Below are 21,717 nucleotides of genomic sequence, written 5' to 3' on the forward strand. Positions count from 1 at the left end.
AAAGTAAAACATTTCGCAGTTGCTACGGGGATGACAACTATAATGCTAGAAACTTGAAAATTAAATTCACTATGTTAAAAGTACGCTATACGTTGCTTAAATAGATATATTTTCTGTTATACAGTGATATAGTCAGTTCTAACGGGTGATGCAAGTTCAAGTTTGTATTGGTTTTTCTTTTGGTGTTGTTTTTTCTTCCTTAAAAGATGTGTAAGTGTTCTATGTTGCTCAACACTACTATCTGTGTATTTTTAATAGAATGAAACATTATCTGAAATTGTTCTTCTACATGTGGCTTATTAACATACATAAAATCAAAAGTAACAGTGTGAAATGACCTTTTATGCAAACCGGTAAAACTTAAATGACTTATAATAATTATCATCTTTTTGAATTATAAAACTTAAAAAAATGTACGATTAACTGAAATGCATATATATTCACAATGGAGACGTACTGTAAGAATAATTATGCCGATTCAAAGTGGTTCCATTATCAACGTAATGAATAATAACTTTAAATTTAAAAAGTTGTTCGACATATAAACAGTTGTTTGTATAATTGACAATATATTCACGTCCGTGCAATATAGCCGTGCAAATATGGCAATGCAATATCAATTAGACTGAGTCAACAATGTGTACATGCATATCATAATTGTATTTCTTGTGTTTATATTGTTTTCTACGCATGCCTGTATTATTCAACGTCAATTAGTGAGGCGTGACTTATCCACTATCCTCGGCGTTTACCGCAGTATTGTTATGAGCTAAAAGTGCAGACACGCCTCGATGCATAAAGTTGATATATAGATGTTTTATTCTATATTAAAATAAGCGTTTCATGTGCCACAATTTGGAACATTACACTATACACACAATTTACAAGTTTATTTAATATTTGCTTAAAATACGGAAGACCAAAAGAAACTAGGTAAATGTATAACTGAGGTATATTTTAATAAAAATCTCAAATTTTTAAATTTCACTTGTTTTCTTCATACCACATTACACTCGAAGAACTTCACGTGTTAAATTTTGAAACAAAAAGATCAACCTTGAAGTCTGTAGTTTAACATAAGCCATGTCTTGTGTTAAGAGTTAGGTCCATGTTTGGGAGAAAAAAGTTCGAACATCACCAAATCATAGAAAAAGTTTTGTTTCACATGAGAATTAAACAGCATATAAAACATGTATATTATTCTACAAAACCATTGTCATTTTACTAAAATATATTGAATTCCGGAAAGGGGCTACATGAAGGAACCACACTTCTGGACAGTTCAGCGCCTTTAAAAACTCACCAGTTTTAAAAAGCTGTTACATGTCTTCATTTTAATGCATTTGCTACAACGTACCAGTGTTTAAACTTAACATAACTAGGTAAAACATCTTTTTTGAAAATTGTTTACATTTATTTCTTTACAAATGCCATTCTTTTTTAAAGGGGGCAACTCCTTTATTTTAAGTATCCAACTCTATGGGACAGAACAATAAAACATGTATTGGACAGATAAGTTGTTTGTTAAGATGCTGTTCGTTTACTAAAAAGTTCTGTTGTTTTGTGATATACTGCTAAACCTTAAGCAGTGCAGACAAATTCGAATGACACTCAAATAAATAGCACAAAAGAATCGTGCATCCGACACTTCACTAACTTTTCAATACAGTGCCATCTTGATTTCTTTAAACCGACATGGGTATATCTACTTACGCCTGTAAACAAACTGATGGTCGTTTAGAGACATTTAGAGAGCTTGCTCAGAGGCCGCTTAAATAACCTCTTTGTGCAAGTAAAATTCAGTAGATAAAAACCTCGTTTGTTGTTAAAGGCCGAAATCGTAAACTTATGAAATGTAATAGAAATCATAGAAACCTGTTAATATTTAGATTTATAAGTACTTATACATCAATGATAAATAAAGTATGTAAACAAATGATAAGGCCTCACCAAATTAAAAAGTTGTTCATCGGATTTGCCCCTCGTATAATTTCAGAAACACAAAACAAATATTTTTTGTTTGTTTTTGGCTTTCACTCGCTCCATTGAAAAAGTCAAGCCAAAATGTGTGTTGGTGCGCTACTTCTTACGGACCTAACAGTGTACAAATGCTTATAATTCCAGACCGAGATTGTTCTAAAATTGACTTCAATCACAATAAATACATTTCGTCTATAATATATCGTGATACTTATATTTAATTGCATTATAAGTTATTTCCCCTTATGCAGTTAGGCCATTTTCTTCCAATGTTGCTACAATTTATTTTATTGACAAAACACACACTAATTTATTTGATAACATCAATCTACATTATTTTGGTAAGGGTAAATACCTACTGATGCATGTCGTTTTTTTTCTGTTTTCTGTTTTTTCTGTCCAAATTATGGAAGTGGGTGGGGTAAGGAATTTACATTATGAGTTGTGTTCAAACCAATTTAGATCTTCGCAGATTTTCCAGTCCTCCAGTAGAATAATGTTAAAGCACGTTAATCTCCATTTCAGACTTTGTTTTAACAAATTTAACTCGTTAAGAAAGTTTAAAGTTAGAACAAGAGCTGTCTGTAAGACAACATGCTCGACTTTTCTCAGTGCTTGACTCTGAATTAGAGCTTTGCCAGTAAAAGGGGCATAATAGTAAATAGCTTTGAAAGTAACAAAGATATTGAACGTTATATAAAACTTCAACCAAAATATACTAAGTTAAAAGGGACATTACTCAAAATTCAAACAGGGTTATGGGGATTGTTTCTCCTGGGGTAGACTTTATTAGTAAATAACAATTTTAAGTTTCAAGTCAAAAGCTTTAATTATAACAAAGGTATTTGACTTTATCAAAAACTTCGAAAACTGGAAAAAATCGAGCTAAAAATACTGCATTTTCATAGCAGTAAACATTCAAGTCACATATCTATTTCATGATTATGGTTTAATGTTATGCATTGTTGTTTATTACATATTTTCTGACAGCGTTTTCAAACGCACACATTATTTAATTAAATGTACTGTATGCCGATGTAATAACCTTTTTCACGAGTTCGCTTTGTTGTGCGCCTGCAGGTCAAAACGTACTCAAACCAAAATGTACCCATGTTTTCTCAATCCCTGGTGATTTATTTTTAATGTAAAATGGCTGTACATTCTATTTTAAGGCTTTTATTAGTTAATCGAGAGTAAAACAAGACAAATATATTTCTTCGCTCGCTCCTGATTTTCTCCCAAAAAAAACACTATTTAAATTATTTTTCGCTCGCTGCCTCAATTTTTTCCAAAAATAATCCGATGAACAACTTTTCAATTTGGTGTGGCCTAAGGTCGCAAATCAGTCCCTGATGGGCTGCACATGTTTGGATCTGAGAGTAACTTTTATGTTTTATGATAAATGAATAATATTATTGCATTTATTTGACTGTGTGTCTGTCTACATGTTCGTATGTTTACGCGCACCTTTATTTCCATGTGCGTGCTGTACGGGTGACTATGTTATTTTAATGTCTTCTTTCTGTTCGACTTTTCTTCCTGTTTTTTTTTTCCTCATTTGATGTTCAAGTGATGAACAGGATATTAATTGAGAAATAAAAAACGATGTTTATTGCTATATCATGATAGTGGATTAACATTATGATCACGTTAGAGTTCAGTCAATAGCGTTCTTTAAGTTTCATATTTCCTAGCTTTAACAGATGATATTTTCATTAATTTTAAAGTTATCGTCTGTCTTTTGTCAATACTGTTGATGTTAAAGCTGACTGAATAAAGGATGGGACGCTTACATTGTATTCAACATAGCCGTACGACTTATTGTAATCTATAGATATATCAATGTATTCAATTGTACTCGACATCGAATTTATAAAATGAAAAATGATCTGTTTGCATACATTATTTTATCTAAAACCAGTTTAAAATCATATAAAAAGCTTAAGTAAATATCCCTGTGTAAATATACTTTCAAGTATTCAAAATAATTTTTTATGGTAATATTTCATTTTATTTTTTTAATCATTAAATACGGAGTTTTCGGGAAAATAGTGAAAATATTAATACTAACAGATGTTTTCAGAAAAATAGTGAAAATACTAATACTAACAGATGTTTTCAGGAAAATAGTGAAAATATTAAACTAACAGATGTCTGTAAGCTGTTCATCTTATTTGAAAATGGCAAAACTTTGAAAAATATAATTTATTACCTCATAATACTTAAAACACACTAACAGATAGATACGTTAAGTCTTCAAGTGTCAACTACTGCGTGAAGTTTGACAAAACACACGCTTGAAATTTGAGTACATATATACCACAACTTTAGGGTATTCTTTTTCATAATTTATGATTTCGTGTAGGCGACGCTGAGGTCTAGGACTTAGGGACGATTTCAAACTTTTAGTGAATGAAAATGAGTCAGTACCCGTAAAACGGTACAATCTTTATCAAGCTGTTACATAACGGAGTGAATTATATCATTTGGCGAAGAACATGGCAAGATTTTCATCTGGTGGATTAAAAGTGATAATTTTGATTTTATTCATGATAACCTTAACTGCATTTTGGCGAAATTCGGGAGACGAATCTGTATATAAAAGCGGAGGAACACCTTATATTAAATGGGATTATGTCGAAAACAAGGCTGGTCTTGTAACCAGAGGAGATGTTCAAATGAGACGTTATGATTTAAGAGTTATTGTTATAGTGTATAACAGAGCTCATTCTCTTCTTAGATTGCTAAATTCGCTGAATGATGCTGAATATGGTTCCGATTCCGTTAAACTCGAAGTGTGGATAGATAGGTCGGATACAGGAATTGTTGACATACCCACTTTGCAAGCGGCTAAAACTTTTACATTTAAACATGGTGAATATGAAGTATTACCCCACCCACAGCATGTAGGCATTTATGGACAATGGTTTACAACATGGAGACCCGATGTCAACAGTTCAGAAATTGCTGTAATTCTTGAAGACGACTTAACAGTTTCAAAATATTTCTGGAGATATTTAAAATTGGTGCATCAAAAGTATGATAAAAACCCGGACATTAATGGTTACTCTTTGCAAGGTTATACAATAACGTTCAGTGAAAAACGTCATCACACAATCCTGACCGGACCAAAAGAAAATTTTGTTTTCCTTTTTCCGGTCGTTGGAGCATGGGGATTTTCACCAAGCACAAAAAACTGGAATAATTTTTTATTCTGGCTTAAATCTCAAGATATTTCAACATATAAACCGTATGTCCCCGACAATATTGCGACGGGCTGGTATAAGGAACTGTCTAGCAAGGGGAGAGCAAATACAATGTGGGAGATTTGGCATATATTCTACGCTTGGAAAAATAATGAGTTCACACTTTATTGTAATTTTCCAGGTATATATTTTACATTTTCTACTACATTTTGTACATGTATGACGTTTGAAAAAGTAACAAATTCACTATTATCTTCCATTTAAGTATTTAGTCACTCTTTAGGATATTTATATTTTCATTTTAGCTCGAATGTTCCAAGAATAAGGCGGGCTACTGTACTGGCCGCGGCGTTGGCGTAGGCGTCGTCGTCGGCGTCGTCGTCGGCTGGTGTTAATGCTTTATGGCAAGATATCAATTTAACAATATCGTCTATTATTTCCCATATGATCATCAAACTTCAAATAAGGGCTGTTCTAGGCAGTGCATACGTTAACCAGTATCTCAAAGCTCAAGGTCAATGGGTCGAAATATCATTATAGTGCATGTAAAAGTTTTATAGCGAGATTCTCAATTTCAATATGTCTTAAATACTGTATCTATCACAATGAAACGTCACTCAGACTTTGTTAGAGCCAACCATCTTGAAATGAGGGTTATTGTAGTGGTTCTAGTATCGCTGTTGCATTTAGCTTATAGTCTTACGAAAAGCTCTTCAGTTTCACTACATCTTATTAACCTCCCCTGTTATCATCAACCTCACATAAGGGTTTGACCCGGTAAGAGTCATACATTTGATAGCTTAAGGTCTGAAATCCTAAAGATCAATGTCCCTGGGGGCAAATCTTGGAAAAGCGATAATTCATGGCAGGCTTCTTATTTTCACTATGCATCATATCTTCTTAACGTCTCCCCTATATTCATTAAACCGTACGGAAGGTTTAATCTTAGTAAGGTGCAGACATGTTTTGGTTTAGGGTCAGGTACATAAAAGGTCAATGTCACTGAGGTAAGATGGTTAAAGTTTAATGGCACGCAATTTAAATTGTAACCCAAAATGTTTTCACGCATTTCAATCCCATTACCCCACTTCTAACACCGTCCCGTATTTCTCTATTCCCTCCCCTACACAAATATAAAAACGTTCAGCTCCCGAGCCTACAGGTCAATGTCAGTGTGGTGAAAGATCTTAATAGTGTGGTTAAAGTTTTACGACAAACTTCTCAGTTTCAGTCCATCTTCTGAACTTCTGACCCTATAATTACTTTAAATACGGATCCATCTTCAGCAGTAATGTTTTGGTTTAGGGTAGGATATCTCAAAGATCAAGGCTAACTGGGTAAGACTTTTCTATAAAGTCAGTTAAAGTTTTATGTTGCGCTTCTCGATTTGAGTTATATTTTTCCAAGTACTAGTATCTCTCATACTCGCACTTCGAATCCCTACACACCCGTCACACACTTCCTCAACACTTTCTCGCCGGCACCTATTACACTATCCCTTCAAAAATGTATTCCTCACATCTACGTATATTTCATATTGTATAGGGACCTTTAATATCGGAGGTTTTATTTAAGCTATATTTGAAAGGATTTCAGTAAACTCAAAAACTGTTGTTTCAGTTTGAACAGTATACCTAAAACCCTAGTATTGCCCACATGTTTGTCTAAATTCAATGAACAACTTGATTTATTTTCTAAATTTATGCTCACAGAATTCGATCTCTTTATCATTATTCACCCTTTGATAATTCATATAAAAATTTTATGAAGTGTATGTAAACAAAATCGGAATAATTTTTTATCTTTCTGTAAATACTAAAATTTATTGTGAAGTATAAAATCGTTGATTGACACATTTGAACCGCGTCATGAGAAAACCAACATAGTGCCTTTGAGACCAGCATGGATCCAGACCAGCCTGCGCATCCGCGCAGTCTTATCAGAATCCATTCTGTTCGCTAAAGGTTTCTATAATTGCAATAGGCTTTTAAAGCGAACAATATGGATCCTGACCAGACTGCGCGGATGCTATGTTGATTTTCTCATGGCCCGGCGCATTTGATGTATTGAGTTAACCGAAGTGTTGAATCTTTAATATTTATTCTCGGCGTGAACAAAAGAAATCGCAATCTGATATTTGGTTTTTGACATTAAAGCAGTAGGTGAAATTCATTTTTAAAATCGTCAGATCTCATCTATTTACATTAACACAAATAAAAAGCTTTGAAAGCCGCATTCGCGATGGACAAACTTGGAAATATCATATATCGAATGTAGATTTAAAAGGTTAACAGTATTGAGTGTACAATATACTGACTAAATGGGGACAAGAGACAGTAAATTTGAAAATTCCAAAAATTATCAAGTTTTGAAAAATGTAAGGAAGTGTAGAGCGGACGCAGTGCATATACTTAGAACTTCTTTAGCCTGTCGATTCCGATGTTTCTATGATGATAACGAATAAAACATCGATTTCAGAACATTAAAGACTCTGTAGGCTAAAACGGCATGAAACGCACAACTTACGTGACCTGTATCTTAGGCTATTATCTGCAAATGACTAACCGAAAAGAAAACACGATTATGTATATTTTTCAAGCATTTGACTAGACGAAAATAATGGTGGTAACAAATGTGTCCCATAACTGTTTATTTTTTCCATATAATTGAGCTGAATCTAGATGGATGGATGACCGATTTCATTGCGTCTCAATTCAGTTACTTCAGGCAAAATTTAGACACGTCTATCGATAACACAACAGTTACTGGTCCGAAATAGTTCTTAGTTATATAGATATAATGAATACTCGTCCAAAGGAATCCTTAGTTATATAAACTTTATAAATAGCAAATTGAATATAAATGCCTTTAAAAACATCTACCTATTCGGGTCACAATACAAATCTGGCCCCTGCCACTAAAGGTTTATAGGATTAGGTTTTACATAGGTTTTTAATAGTGCACATTCAGTACGTGCGTAACTAAGGTCCAGTCGCAAATGAATGTAAATGCCATTTATATTAGACCGATATACATTTTGTTTATCGGTTGCTAACTTCATCATTCCAATGGTCACTTTTTGGCTAGTGTCCTAAGCTGGCATGCAATTTTGTCAGACATGCTGTTTTAGTCAATTTATTTCTAACAAGTGTCTCTGAAAATGAAAGCGCGTATACGGAATGTGCAAACTAAGCAAAAATGACGGCAATTGTAACTGGAATGGTTTGGCGGAATTCCATGTTTGGCAATTAAAGTTATGCCAGATCAAAAAAGTTTCATGCAAGAGAAAATAAGTTATCTTGACCCTGCCGAGCCTCTAACATTTTGAAAAAAAAAATCTAAATTTATGCAAATGAATACACTGGTATAGTACATATTCATTTTCGGGAATGTTACTTTGCCACGATTTTTGGGACAATATCTTACATAGATTCATTTAAGGAGGTAGTTTACCTTAACATCTGTATGTGCACAAGCCCGACCGGAAGCTCACGTGACGATATTCGACAACGTTTACGACAAAATAAATGTTTTTGTGTATTTATTCTTCTGAAAAATATTAACCTGTTTCTGATCTGATGATTAATGGTTAAACAATGCTAAAATAGTGAATAAATTACCACACAAATGCCACTAAATATTGTCGCCTTAACATGATGTCATCGACATCATGACGTTACGTGATAGTTGCCGCGCAAAATTAATGGGTTTTATCTGAAAGCACGAAATTCTGAGCAATTTGTTTTTATTTTAACTATTTTTAAACAGGCATTATTTGCCGAAATATTTTCATGAGTCTTTCGCTCTAAATAATGATCAATATTTTGCGGCTTTTATGGAGTTATATAGAAATGTTATGCGGAATATTAGAAAACGGATGATGGTGACTTATGTTGTTTTTTTAAATTACGATAAAAAGCAAGATATTAGATATTTTAACCATCCCTGTTGCCATGGTTACTTTAAATGTTAAGATAAATAGGGTGCCGTTACCATGGAAACACGAGCCCCGCGACATATACATTTTAAGCTTATATTAGAATGCTAACGCGCATACAAGTAAAGTATCAACTACAAATACTCCTACAAATAACAGTGAAACCGAGATACAGACAAGTGTTAAATGTCCTTATGTTCCTTCCTCTTTCGATATAAAATATCTTTGGAGGTTAATGTACTTCAAACTTAGAAAAAAATATACTTGATGGGACAGAGATAAACAAACTAGAGATTGTAGCAGATAAAACTGTTTTATAAATTACCCGGAATACAATAAACTGCTACGGTTATAATCTTAGGAGGCAGAAAACAGTTTTCAGAGCTTCTCGGCCTAGAGTCGCCTACCCAAGGTCGTAGGGAAACAACTAAATTTCCATAGGCCCACATTGTAATGTTTCCGGTCATGGGACTTTCCTAACATTTAAACTTTTGATGCCACCTACTCAGGTTGAAAGAACTATCCAAGAACTATTGAAAAACTGCAAGAAATATATATGTTGACTATCACTTTTCACTTTTTTCTCTTTGAACTCGGTTACCCAAAGTCCGGCAATGATTTTTTCATTAAAATGCCCTTCTGATAGAACATGCATATTTCTCACACAAAATGCATCATTTCATATTATTTTAGCCAGTAATCATGGATTACAGTTTTATTTTATGAAATAAGATAGTTTTCAAACACATCCAACATATGTTGCATCAATGGGAGATCAATTTACATGGTAGATATACACTGCAGAATACCATATACTTTTTCAACCAATCAGAGGCCTCGTTGGTTACTTCCCTGTGACCTAAAGAGATAATCCTTCTTTTTTATATGAACAAAATATTGGTCAAAATGATAAAATAAACATTTACGAACTGAGATATGATTACCTTTTCACTCGAATACCCATATGCTGAAAATCGCTGACCAAATTTTGGCGGCGGGACCTGCCTTTTCTGAGATAGAGATAATACTAGTATTTCACTTGAATCAAGAAAAACGTGATATATCAATCACCATACTCCTATTACTTTACCCATATGGTTAAAATGAGGAATGCGTATTAATAAATGTCCCGTCTAATTGCTCGCATGTATATTTTATGAATACGCTGATATTTCTGTCGATGGTGGGTCTATTTCTTACCCCACCCACCACCAAAATCGCGTGTTTTCATAGGTTTTGCACCTTATGCGCCTATCAGTCAACCTTGGGATGCAAGACTGTAATCAAAACTGAACGATTATATAGCAATAAGTGGTACAATCAAGAAAATTAATTAATTGAAATTTATATATACATTAAACGGAACTCGGGGAGAAGTCGAAATAAGCACCTATTCTCCAGAAATTGCAGGAATTTGACTGCTGATGCTCCATTCTACAGCCTGTATTAGAAAATATGACGTGCAGAACATGTTAAAAGTGTAATGCCACAATAAGTTTTTTACGTTTCACCAGACTGGCAAAAAATGGGACACATAAATCTTCATGTAGTCCAGAAAATAAGGCAAAGAAGTAGGAAAATTCTAAAATGACCACTATTTTTAATGCCTTCTTCAGTTTCTGTAAAAGAAAAAAATGCATCACAAGGAAAGTATCATGCATTTATGTCAACGTGTTAACACAATCTAACGAAAAATGTCATTAAAGTCACTCACAGTAAACGGAACGCCATAAAAATAAGCAAAAAAATAAGTGTTTTGCTATTAAAGGGAGGTAATTCAGATTCGTATTACTTTATTTTCAATCGCAATTGATAAATTGTTCCCCTTTATTGTAAAATATCGTTCATTCCGTATTTCACACATAATTAGCGATGTGCTAACACAATTACGTGACTATATTTCAATAAATCAGCAGTAATTTTATCTATAAAGCCCCCTATGTATTGTTCAAATAAACCTTTGAATGAGATACTTTTTTCATTTTTCGAAAATAGAACTGCAAATAAAGTAAAAAAAGATACCAGCGACTGTTTCAAATACGAAGTTGTCTAAATTTTATACAAATTTACACAAAATGTATGAGAATGAACAAGATCAAGGTGCAGCTCTATCATTTCAGACATTCACTGGGCTTCTTTTTTTTATTAAAAAAAAGAACGCTATTTTAATTCTTTTTGCCAAATAATATTCATTTCTTGACTTTCCGATTTATGCAGAGTTATCTGGTTCCAGTTTTTGCTTACTTTATTCTCAATTGTGCATATATAGGCTTGAAATTCAGTAAAAATCAGATAAATATACACAGAATAGCATCTACGCTGCAATATAGCTTTTTGAGGCGGAAAAGTACCTCTCTGTCACACCAGTACCAGTAGTAATCCCATTTTTATGATAATATTTCATGAAAAATATCTATGTGGAGACACGTTTTATGTTCTAAAAGATTTAAATGAGGCATTAACATACAAATAAAACACATTCAACGTGTATTTCTCTGTTTACAGCCACCCACATGGCATAGCAATATAGCAATTCAGGGTGCCCTTTAGGTCGTAGGGAAACAACTAAATTTCCATAGGCCCACATTGTAATGTTTCCGGTCATGGGACTTTCCTAACATTTAAACTTTTGATGCCACCTACTCAGATTGAAAGAACTATCTAAGAACTATTGAAAAACTTCAGGAAATATATATGTTGACTATCACTTTTGGGCACTTTTTTCTCTTTGAACACGGTTACCCAAAGTCAGGCAATGATTTTTTTCCATTAAAATGCCCTTCTGATAGAACATGCATACTTCTCACACAAAATGCATCATTTTGTATTATTTTAGCCAGAAATCATGGATTACAGTTTTATTTGATGAAATAAGATAGTTTTCAAACACATCCAACATATTTTGCACCAATGGGGGATCACTTTACATGGTAGATATACACTGTAGAATACCAAATACTTTTTCAACCAATCAGAGGCCTCGTTGGTTACTTCCCTCTGACCAACTTTCAAAACCTCACATAAAAGTCTGTAACCACACACCTGAAATAAAGATATTGCAACATTAACATGACTGTATTTCTATCGTTACAAACCATCCGCAATATATCCCGAATATCTAGTTTTCTGTTTTATACAAGATCTGAATTTGTGCTCTCCCGGTCGCGGAAACTGATGACGAAAAAAGCTAAATTTGTCAATTTTCAAATCGCTGTAGAAGATTCCCTGCAAATGATAGTACCAACTGCTACACGGTTTCATACTTCGGTAACACTGTAAAATCTGAAAATAAGCTCAAATATATGTGCCGTTCGTACCGTTTTTTCACTATTCTAGTTTCCTGAGGCCCCTGCTAAAATGACAATTCCACTTTAAGCTAGCTCAGCGGAAGCATGTATTCGCATCTGCAAGTCATCACGTCATAATATCAAGATCAAGGCTACTCAATTAATTTTTTTTTTAATAAGTGAAACTCAATACTAGCCACTGAAACTTCAGTTCTAGCAATTATTATTATTCTTAAGTTCAAATATGCACTTCAATCCATAAACTGTCTCTTATTTGTAAATTTGACCAAGGCCAATTCGACACAAACAGCTGAAAACGTTTTACTGCCTCCTTAGTTTACCCTAGATAACAAGGTATTCTAACTCCTTAAGAAGTAACATATCCCAAACAGTGATTTGTCGTTAAATAAGTTTTTTTGAAGTTCGGATGAGGTGGTATTGTATCACAAAGGCACAATCTGATTGGTATCATAATACACATCTGTATACATATCTATTCAGTAGAAAATAACTGTTTGAGACATGTTATTCGATACCAAGGATTTCTTTATTATCTATACCACTGACGCAATCCACGAAATATTTGCCTTTATGGCATTTGGCGATATTACATATAATTGTGACGTGTGTTGCAAAATAACACAAAGTTTCAGTCTTCTCGGTTTCATAAGAAAATAATCCCAAATTATATTAAGTTAGAGCCAAATTTTTACCAGATATATGACTTTTCGCACGGAGAGTTTTCGTATCAAAGTTCGGGTCTAAGAAATACGGATATTACCTAATGCCTGTTTTATAATTAACTTTTCGGTAAAGAGAAGGTATCATTTCAGCATATACGTATAAGGTATATGATTCATCTTAGATATGCGGTATATTTTGTGACTTTTCGTTACGGTTCTAAGAGCCCGCCCGCTTAGCTCAATAGGGAGAGCGCCGATCTACGGATCGCGGGATCGTAAGTTCGATCCCCGGGCGCGGCGTATGTTCTCCATGACTATCTAATAAAAGACATTGTCTGAAATCATTCGTCCTCGACGTCTGATTCATCTGGGGAAGTTGGTAGTTACGTGCAGAAAACAGGTTTGTACTTGTACAGAATCCAGGAACACTTGTTTGCAAGGTTATCTGCATGCCGTTACAGAACTGAAATACTGTTGGAAAATGGCGTTAAGGTGAAGAAAGTGTAATGATCGGGATTTTCAAAAACAAGTTGCATCATTGATAACGTACGTATACGTAAATAACAGCAAAAGTTGATCTTCACCCGATGTACAATTATTGAAAAGGTCAAATGCGCACTTTATACGCAAATGACGTAGAAATTTCATGTTTTAGCCTAGTCGGAAATAGTTGTGACGTTGCCGTTTTCATGGCGATTAATTTAGTTTCGGGGCGTTCATTTTATCCAAAAAGTTTTTGTTTTTTTCATTTGATATAATATGCCAGTCGAATCTTATACGGTGATGTAATTTTCAAATTTATACTCCCACTATTCGCCGAAGGAATGCTTACTTTATGCAAAAATCACGCCAAAATCTTTCTATGAAATAACTGTTTTTGTGAGGAATGACTAAGTAGTGTGCAAAAACTAGTCCATAGATGTTCTTTTAAAACTAGTATTATCGTATAAATTCATTTTACTGTAAAATGAGCTAACAGAAATAAGGTCACCGACTTCGTTTTCGCAGTATTGTCATAAATTTTTCCCTATTACACTTCTACCAGATAAATGTTAGCCCACAGCAAGACTGGCTGCACTTTCTGAAACACACTTTCATTCTTGTATTTATGAATCATTACATTTCATAGTAATTGTTGTCTTCTTTTACGTGAATATACGTGGGCCATTCATTTAATTTTGCAACTCTATCTATAAAATATAGAAAAACAATATAATTACCAAAATATTTATTGTATTCCCGCAAAATGCTCTCCCTTCATGTTTATACAATAATTTCAGCCTTTTATTCCACTTCCGGAAAGCGTCAGCATAATCATATTTGGGTACACTGTTCAGATACTGGAATATGGCGGATCCTATAGCAGTTCGAAAATGACGACCTTCTAAGTGGTTTTTTTTAGTTCTGGGAACAACTAGAAATCACAAGGTGCCAAATCTGGTGAATACGGTTGGTGTGGCAGCACTGAGACACCTTTTTCCTGCAGAAACGAGGTTACAAGTGATGACGTATATCCAGGGGCGTTATCATGTAAAAGAGAGAGCCCTCTTAATCCGAGGACAGGCCGGTGTAATGAAGTATTTCGACCCCCATAGAATAACGACCCCCCCCCCCCCCCACGGTCATTATTCTATAGAAAATATGACTCCTTTCCTGTAAAATATTGACTCCCCTTATAAAAAAACTGACTCCCTTTGAAAACTATATAGAATAACGACCCCCCGGTCATTATTCTATAGAAAAACTACCCCCTCCAAGTAAAATACTGACTCCCTAAAGATGACTCCCTTCGAATCTCATAGAATAACGACCCCGGTTATTATTCTATAGAAAAAGTGACTCCTTCCATGTAAAATACTCACTACCGAAATTACTACATTCGAACTCTCATACAATATCGATTCCCGGACATTATTCTATTTAAAGAGTTCTCTTTCCGTGTAAAACACCGGCTCCTAAAAAGACTTTCGACGATAATATCTATTAAAAAGTGATCCCCACCAAACCTAACGGACAATTTTACTAGATCTACAACTCTAATACCCTCCATTGCCAATAGTTAACATTTTGATTGTACTACTGGTGCCGCTACTTCTATTGCTATTACTACATATGCTTCTTCCTCTTCTACTACTACTACTACTACTTCTACTACTACTACTACTACTACAACTGCTACTACTGATACTACTATACCTGTTTCCACTAATACGTCTTGTACATCTACCTCTTCTTCTCCTGCTGCTGTTGTTGCTGTCACTTCTTTCTCTGCTGCTGCTGCTGCTGCTGCTGCTGCTGCTGCTGCTACTGCAACTGCCACTACCACTGCCACTACTACTACTACTTTCTATTGTTGCCGCTACCTTACTTTACTGCCACTGCTAAGTATTGCAACTTCTATTAATACTAAGTTCTATGCTAGCAGTTTCTTGTGCAGTTTTCTTCTGAAGAATTACTTCATACCGAAGTTTGCAGGGATTATTGACACTGGTGTGTTTTGTGAACGTATTGTGAATTGTTATTTTCCTGAAAAAAATGTATACACCAAGATACAGCGTCTAGAAATAGAATCCCTTTTCCCGTTGCGGAATGCTCTGATTTCTGTGTCAAGTGATGGTATCTGGGGCTAATGGTCAAACGGAAGGACAGACGGACGGACGGACAAGGGCAAGTCTATATGACCCCCTCCCCCGAGTGGGGGGCATAAAATGCAGCAATTAGGCCTTAGATACATGAGTTATCACTAAATTTTACCAAATGACCGGGGTCGTTTTTTTTATTGGAGTCAATATTCTCCGTGAGGTTCAGTTTACTTCACGTGGGGGAGTCATAGTACTATGATCTGGAGGTCATAATACTATGACCGGGGGGTCACTTTTTCTATAGAATAATGACCGGGGGGTCATTATTCTATGGGGGTCGAAATACTTCATTACACCGGCGCTGTCTTACACATTTTTCAAGTTTTTTCAAAGCGCGGTCTCTATACAGTTTCCCAGTAACAGATCTGCCTCTTGGTATCGCGATTTGAACGGTTTCTCCGTGGCAATTAAAGAATATGGTATACATGACCTCTTTAACACTTAGTGTCCATTTTGCAATTGTTGGTCTTCTAGTATTTTTCCTGGCCCATATCTTGTTGCTACACTTTCTAGTGGGTTCAAAATAGTGAACCCAAGTCTCTTCACCAGAAAATAAATTGGAAAAGGCCCGTTCAGTAAAATCTGGATATTTTTTCAATAGTTTCCGAGCAATTTGAACACGTGTCCTCTGTTGAACATCGTTCAACAAATGAGGTATCTATCTGGCAGATATACGTCGAAGATGTAACTCATTCTTTAATATCTTGAAAACTGATCCGACACATATTCCTAACCTTTTGGCCAACTAAGGAGTTGTTATTCGGGCATCTTTTTCAAGTAAATCCCTCACAAGCTTGATGGTTTTAGGGTTCACAAAAATGTTGGGACGACCTGGACGAGGCTTGTCTTCTAGCGCATTAATTCCACTTTTGAATCTTTTCACCCATCGTGTAACAGTAGTATAATGATACACAAGTACTTCCGTAGGCATCACAAAGTTCATTGTATATCGTCCGGGCTGGTAATCCTAGCGTAAGACGGGTCCTAATGTAACCACGCATTTGCGTCTTAATTTCACTTTGCATAGTTATACACAGTGTATATGAATGTATCTTCTTTCAATGGCTATCAAATCAAGACTAATGGACAAATTGTCATGAATATGGCACCATTTGAAAGAAAATGAAATGAACCATCTCATATCTTAAGTAGCACGTGAAAATCGTGCGGTTTATTGTTTTTATAGGTAGAGTTGCAAAATTAAATGAATGGCCCTCGTATGTGGTAATTTTCAAGTTACCTGCTTAGAATATTGTACAATTGCGAGACAAAGTACTAATAAACTTTGATAATGTAGCAGTTGACCTCAATACAATCGACACTGTTTATTTTCCAATACAGGTAAATCCAATAATTGTTTTGCAATAGATCTATGATGAATTATCTTTAAACACCCCTGGCTTTATTGGACTCAACTGCCACATTATTAAAGTTTATTGGTACAAGTAAGCAAGTACATATACATGTACATATACAAATAAAACACGGTTCTAAGGAATACGTACGTAACGTAATCTGTGTTAAATCTGATTGTGTAAAGTTTCGTTACGTAAAGCATACGGTTATAAAGAACATGAATATAACATTACCTAGCTCTAACTGATTTTGTTTCGTTGTGCAATATTCACTTAAAATCAACATATGTACAGAGAAACGAATGATTTTTTTTGTATTTTCTTAGACTGACATGGGTTGTCATTTTGTCCTACTTTCGTGTTTATCGCTTTTCCGTAATCGGTCGGAAATTCTTCGGGATCACGTGATTTTAAAATTAATTCAAACGAACATCCGTTTAAAGACGCGCGACAAAATAACTGTATTTCAATGATGGTAATTATACACGATTTGCATGAAAAATATGAGATGTAGAAAATAACAGTGACATATATTAGGCCAAGACAATGCGTTTAATGTCTAAAATTTTATTGAATTAATGTAGCCTTATGTACATAAATCAGTGTATTTAGGTAAATTTCAATCACATTTTGTTTCTACAGTGTAAGTTATTCATTTATATTCTTAAAACTATGCTGAAAAGAGATTAACTGAAAAAATTTGCAGACGAAGTTGTGAAAACACTTTTATTTGGGAAGGGCCTAAATTGTCCTCCCGAAACCTTGTAGTGTAATAGATGTATATTACCTGTATTATAAGAATGATTTTCATGAAGTTTTTGTGAGTTACAAAAATGTTGAATTCCCTATGCTTAGTTGTATTAAGGTGGCAGGGGAGTGCAAATTTGCGAATTCCACATTGACGTATGGGTACCAGTGTTGAAATATCCATAGAAATATCGTTTTTGCTTATTTTTCTTTGAAACTACTATGGACCATTGCAGATACTATATACTATAGACTACATAAAGACGCCTCTCCGGTCCTATGCACCTGTCGCTTTCCACGCCAGATGTAGTGAAAATCGGCCACAGTAACCAAATTTTATAGACCAAAAGTAGCCTAACCGGGCCTCACTTTGAACTATGCCATTCATCCATTTCTATTTTTAAATCCAATTTCGTAGCATATATGTATAGTACGAACATTGATGCATATCCAGGTGGTGTGGAATGTGTCTCCCAACCACCACTTTATTTCCCTAATTTTCACTTGAAAAAAAGTGGATGGATGACAGCCGCGCGTCTGGCCGACTTTTTGTTCTGATATTTATGTTTTAGCCTCAACCGGAAGTACGGAGCTAGGAATTTTAAAACACCCGTCATGCAGAATTATTAACCGTTTCACATTCCCCAGATATATTAAAGAATTAATAATGATAAATAACCAGTAAGATAGATATGCCTTTATATCTACCCTGTCATGTTTATACAGAAAATCGACAGGGGCCAAACTACGAAACCGCTCCCCTGCCACCTAAAGTTTTTTAGATGTTTAAATAAAATAAAATGTAACCTGTCCTGAATCCTAAGACACTTATGCTGATATCAACTGAACAAAAAGCGTTGCCGTAATTTACAAGATAGCCGGTGAATAAGCCAACAAAAATGCCCACCCCTCCACGCAAGAATCAGCCAAAATTTGCATTCTGAATCAAAGTAACCCCGAACAACTATTCACTGCCTTTAGAGTTAATTTAACATGATATTTACATTTTAAAGCCGTTCAAATGTTAAAACGATACACTTTTAACATAATTCTGGTATACAAATGCAAATTACCATATTTAACCTATCGGGACACCCCTTAAAGGCCACCCATCCATCCTTTGGGGCCACCCCAGCCACTATATAGCTTGATGGCATTGCTAGATATAGACACATGTGCTACTTTTAAACAAAATGGCATAAATAGTCATTATCTAGGCACTATTTTCTTCTTTTGGCCGTTTTATGATACGAATCCTACTGGCTGGGAATCCTTAGCTTCACTGTTATATAGCCACCCACTGCCATTTTGGGACTCACCAGGCCAATTTAGTACTCAGAAATAAAAAAAAACCACTATATGTTACAGTTCATTCCGTAATGGGTTGCAATAAATGCAAAAAGTCAATATTTGAGTGGTTTGAAATGATGTCTATTTTCCTTAAGGTGGCAGGGGAGTGCAAATTTGCGAATTCCACATTGACGTGTGGGTACCAGTGTTGAAATATCCATAGAAATCTCGTTTTTGCTTATTTTTCTTTGAAACTACTATGGACCATTGCAGATACTATAGACTACATAAAGACGCCTCTCCGGTCCTATGCACCTGTCGCTTTCCACGCCAGATGTAGTGGAAATCGGCCACAGCACCTAAATTTTATAGACCAAAAGTAGCCTAACTTTTTGTTCTGATATTTATGTTTTAGCCTCAACCGGAAGTACGGGGCTAGGAATTTTAAAACACCCGTCATGCAGAATTATTAACCGTTTCACATTCCCCAGATATATTAAAGAATTAATAATGATAAATAACCAGTAAGACAGATATGCCTTTATATCTACCCTGTCATGTTTATACAGAAAATCGACAGGGGCCAAACTACGAAACCGCTCCCCTGCCACCTAAATCACATTATCGTTTGGGCATATAATATATTTTGCATCTTTAAATAAATTATAGCCTCGTTTTTCCGAAAAAAATCCGAAGATGCGCGACGGGTTCGTAAGCAGTCGGAAAATATACTTTCTGTTTGAAATAGGCAAACTTTTTTGTTTATTTGTTGGTTATTCTTGAAATATTCATGACTATTTGGTCAGATCCGATGCAGTGGGTCATATTTTCAGTAACAGGACGTCTCAGCTACAAACTCTGGTTTTCATATAATACTCGTTCGGGTGTTAGTAGTGGACCTTTAAACATCCTGGCCTTAGAGATATGGACATAACCTGAGTTATAACTTTCTATATGATAGATTTGTTTCCGGAAACATTTCTCAGAACACCCGTATTACAAAGATTTTAAACATTTTATAGATGATAGTTGTGTAAAAAAATGTTGAAAACGCTTGTGATTTATTATATATTTTACCCAATGCAACAAGCTCTACTGTACTCTGGATTTATCTATTTTCAGGTCATGCTGGATTAACAACTAATTGGAGAGAAAAAGGCTTACATACAGTAGAAACGGAAGGATCTTCAAACGAATTGATAACAGAATGGAAGAAAGAATACGAAAACTTCCTGGACAACATACCCTACTTGGACCTTGCAGGAAACGTCATTCACCGATAAATGGATTTATCACAGAATGGAAGATAGATTACGAAATCCTACTCGACAACATAGCCTTCTTAGACATTGCAGGAAACGTCATTCACCGAGAAATGGATTAATCACAGAATAGAAGATAGAAAAAGAAATCTTACTGGACAAGATATTCTACATAGATCATGCAGGAAACGTTTTCAGTCGTTAAATGGAGTGACAACAGAATGCGATACTCTTAAAATAAACTCATACATTTTTACCAGATATCGAATTTGTACACCGGGAAATCTCATTTGTATAAAAGAAAAACATGTTTAGAGATTAGATACCCTCTATGCTTGGTTACATAGGTTTTGACAATATTTTTGCAAGTGCCTTCTTTAGTAGAACAAGGTTGATTGGTTGGAAATAGGCCTCCTTCTAAACAATCTAACATTTATTTTACTATTAGATACTAGCCACATTGCTATTTTTTTCAGATTAGGCATAAAATAAAATACATACTGTAAGATAATATCGGCGAATACCCAAGTCAGTTGATATGCACTTTATCGTGAAATATACGTAAACAAAACAGTCTATGAGAGCTTTGTTTTGTATTGATGTATGCTGAAAATGAAGCGATTTTAAAAAATCACTAAACAGATTATAATAAGAATTAACCGCTTCAGGAAGTCGGGTGTATTAATCAGTATTTCACTAATGTAATTTATTTATTTATTTATATCATATTACATCAAAATGTTTTGTAATCATATAACACTCTTCTTGAAAATAAAACAACTTACATTTGATACTGTCGACTAGTTTATCATTTTTCTTTTTTGTGATTATGTTCTTTTTCAACCCACTTTTTATTTTGAAAGGGTAGTCGTGAATTCGGACTGATTTTGTCATACAACTGTATTAAACACATGTATATAGTATGAATTAAACAAGCAGATATAGTATGAATTAAGCTAGTAGATAGTTACTGTAAAATAACTGGGTACCGTAGTAATTGGAGCAATAATGTTTCGCATTTAAAGTAAAGGTACGAGTCCCGTCCTGAAGTCTGTAAATCAACATTTACTTGTAAAACAATTTCAATTAGCGTCGATTTAGGATTTGTTGTCGAATTATTTAAATTAAGAGTTTATATACTATTATTTTGATAAGAATCTTAGCTAAAGCAATGCCTATTCTGCTTGTTTCTAGTGTGGTGACAGATGTTTAAATTTTCTTGTTGTGGTCATATATAATTTTTATTATGTACTAGTCTCTCATCGAGGACATATTTAACAAATTGAGCTGACATTGGAAGTTGCTTAGTTATTTCACTGTTAAATATA

General features: G+C 34.6%; 1 protein-coding gene across 1 annotated transcript; it reads left to right on the forward strand.

Moving 5' to 3' along the window:
- Positions 1–3,630: 3,630 nt before the first annotated feature.
- Positions 3,631–21,180, forward strand: LOC128557712 (uncharacterized). The gene is made up of 2 exons (XM_053545716.1): positions 3,631–5,367; positions 20,250–21,180. Exons 1-2 carry the CDS (start codon positions 4,479–4,481, stop codon positions 20,408–20,410), a joined length of 1,050 nt encoding a protein of 349 aa, XP_053401691.1. The 5' UTR covers positions 3,631–4,478; the 3' UTR covers positions 20,411–21,180.
- Positions 21,181–21,717: the final 537 nt, after the last annotated feature.

This window comes from Mercenaria mercenaria, chromosome 1 (genome assembly GCF_021730395.1).
Source record: "Mercenaria mercenaria strain notata chromosome 1, MADL_Memer_1, whole genome shotgun sequence".
In the NCBI taxonomy this organism is placed as follows: Eukaryota; Metazoa; Mollusca; class Bivalvia; order Venerida; family Veneridae; genus Mercenaria; species Mercenaria mercenaria.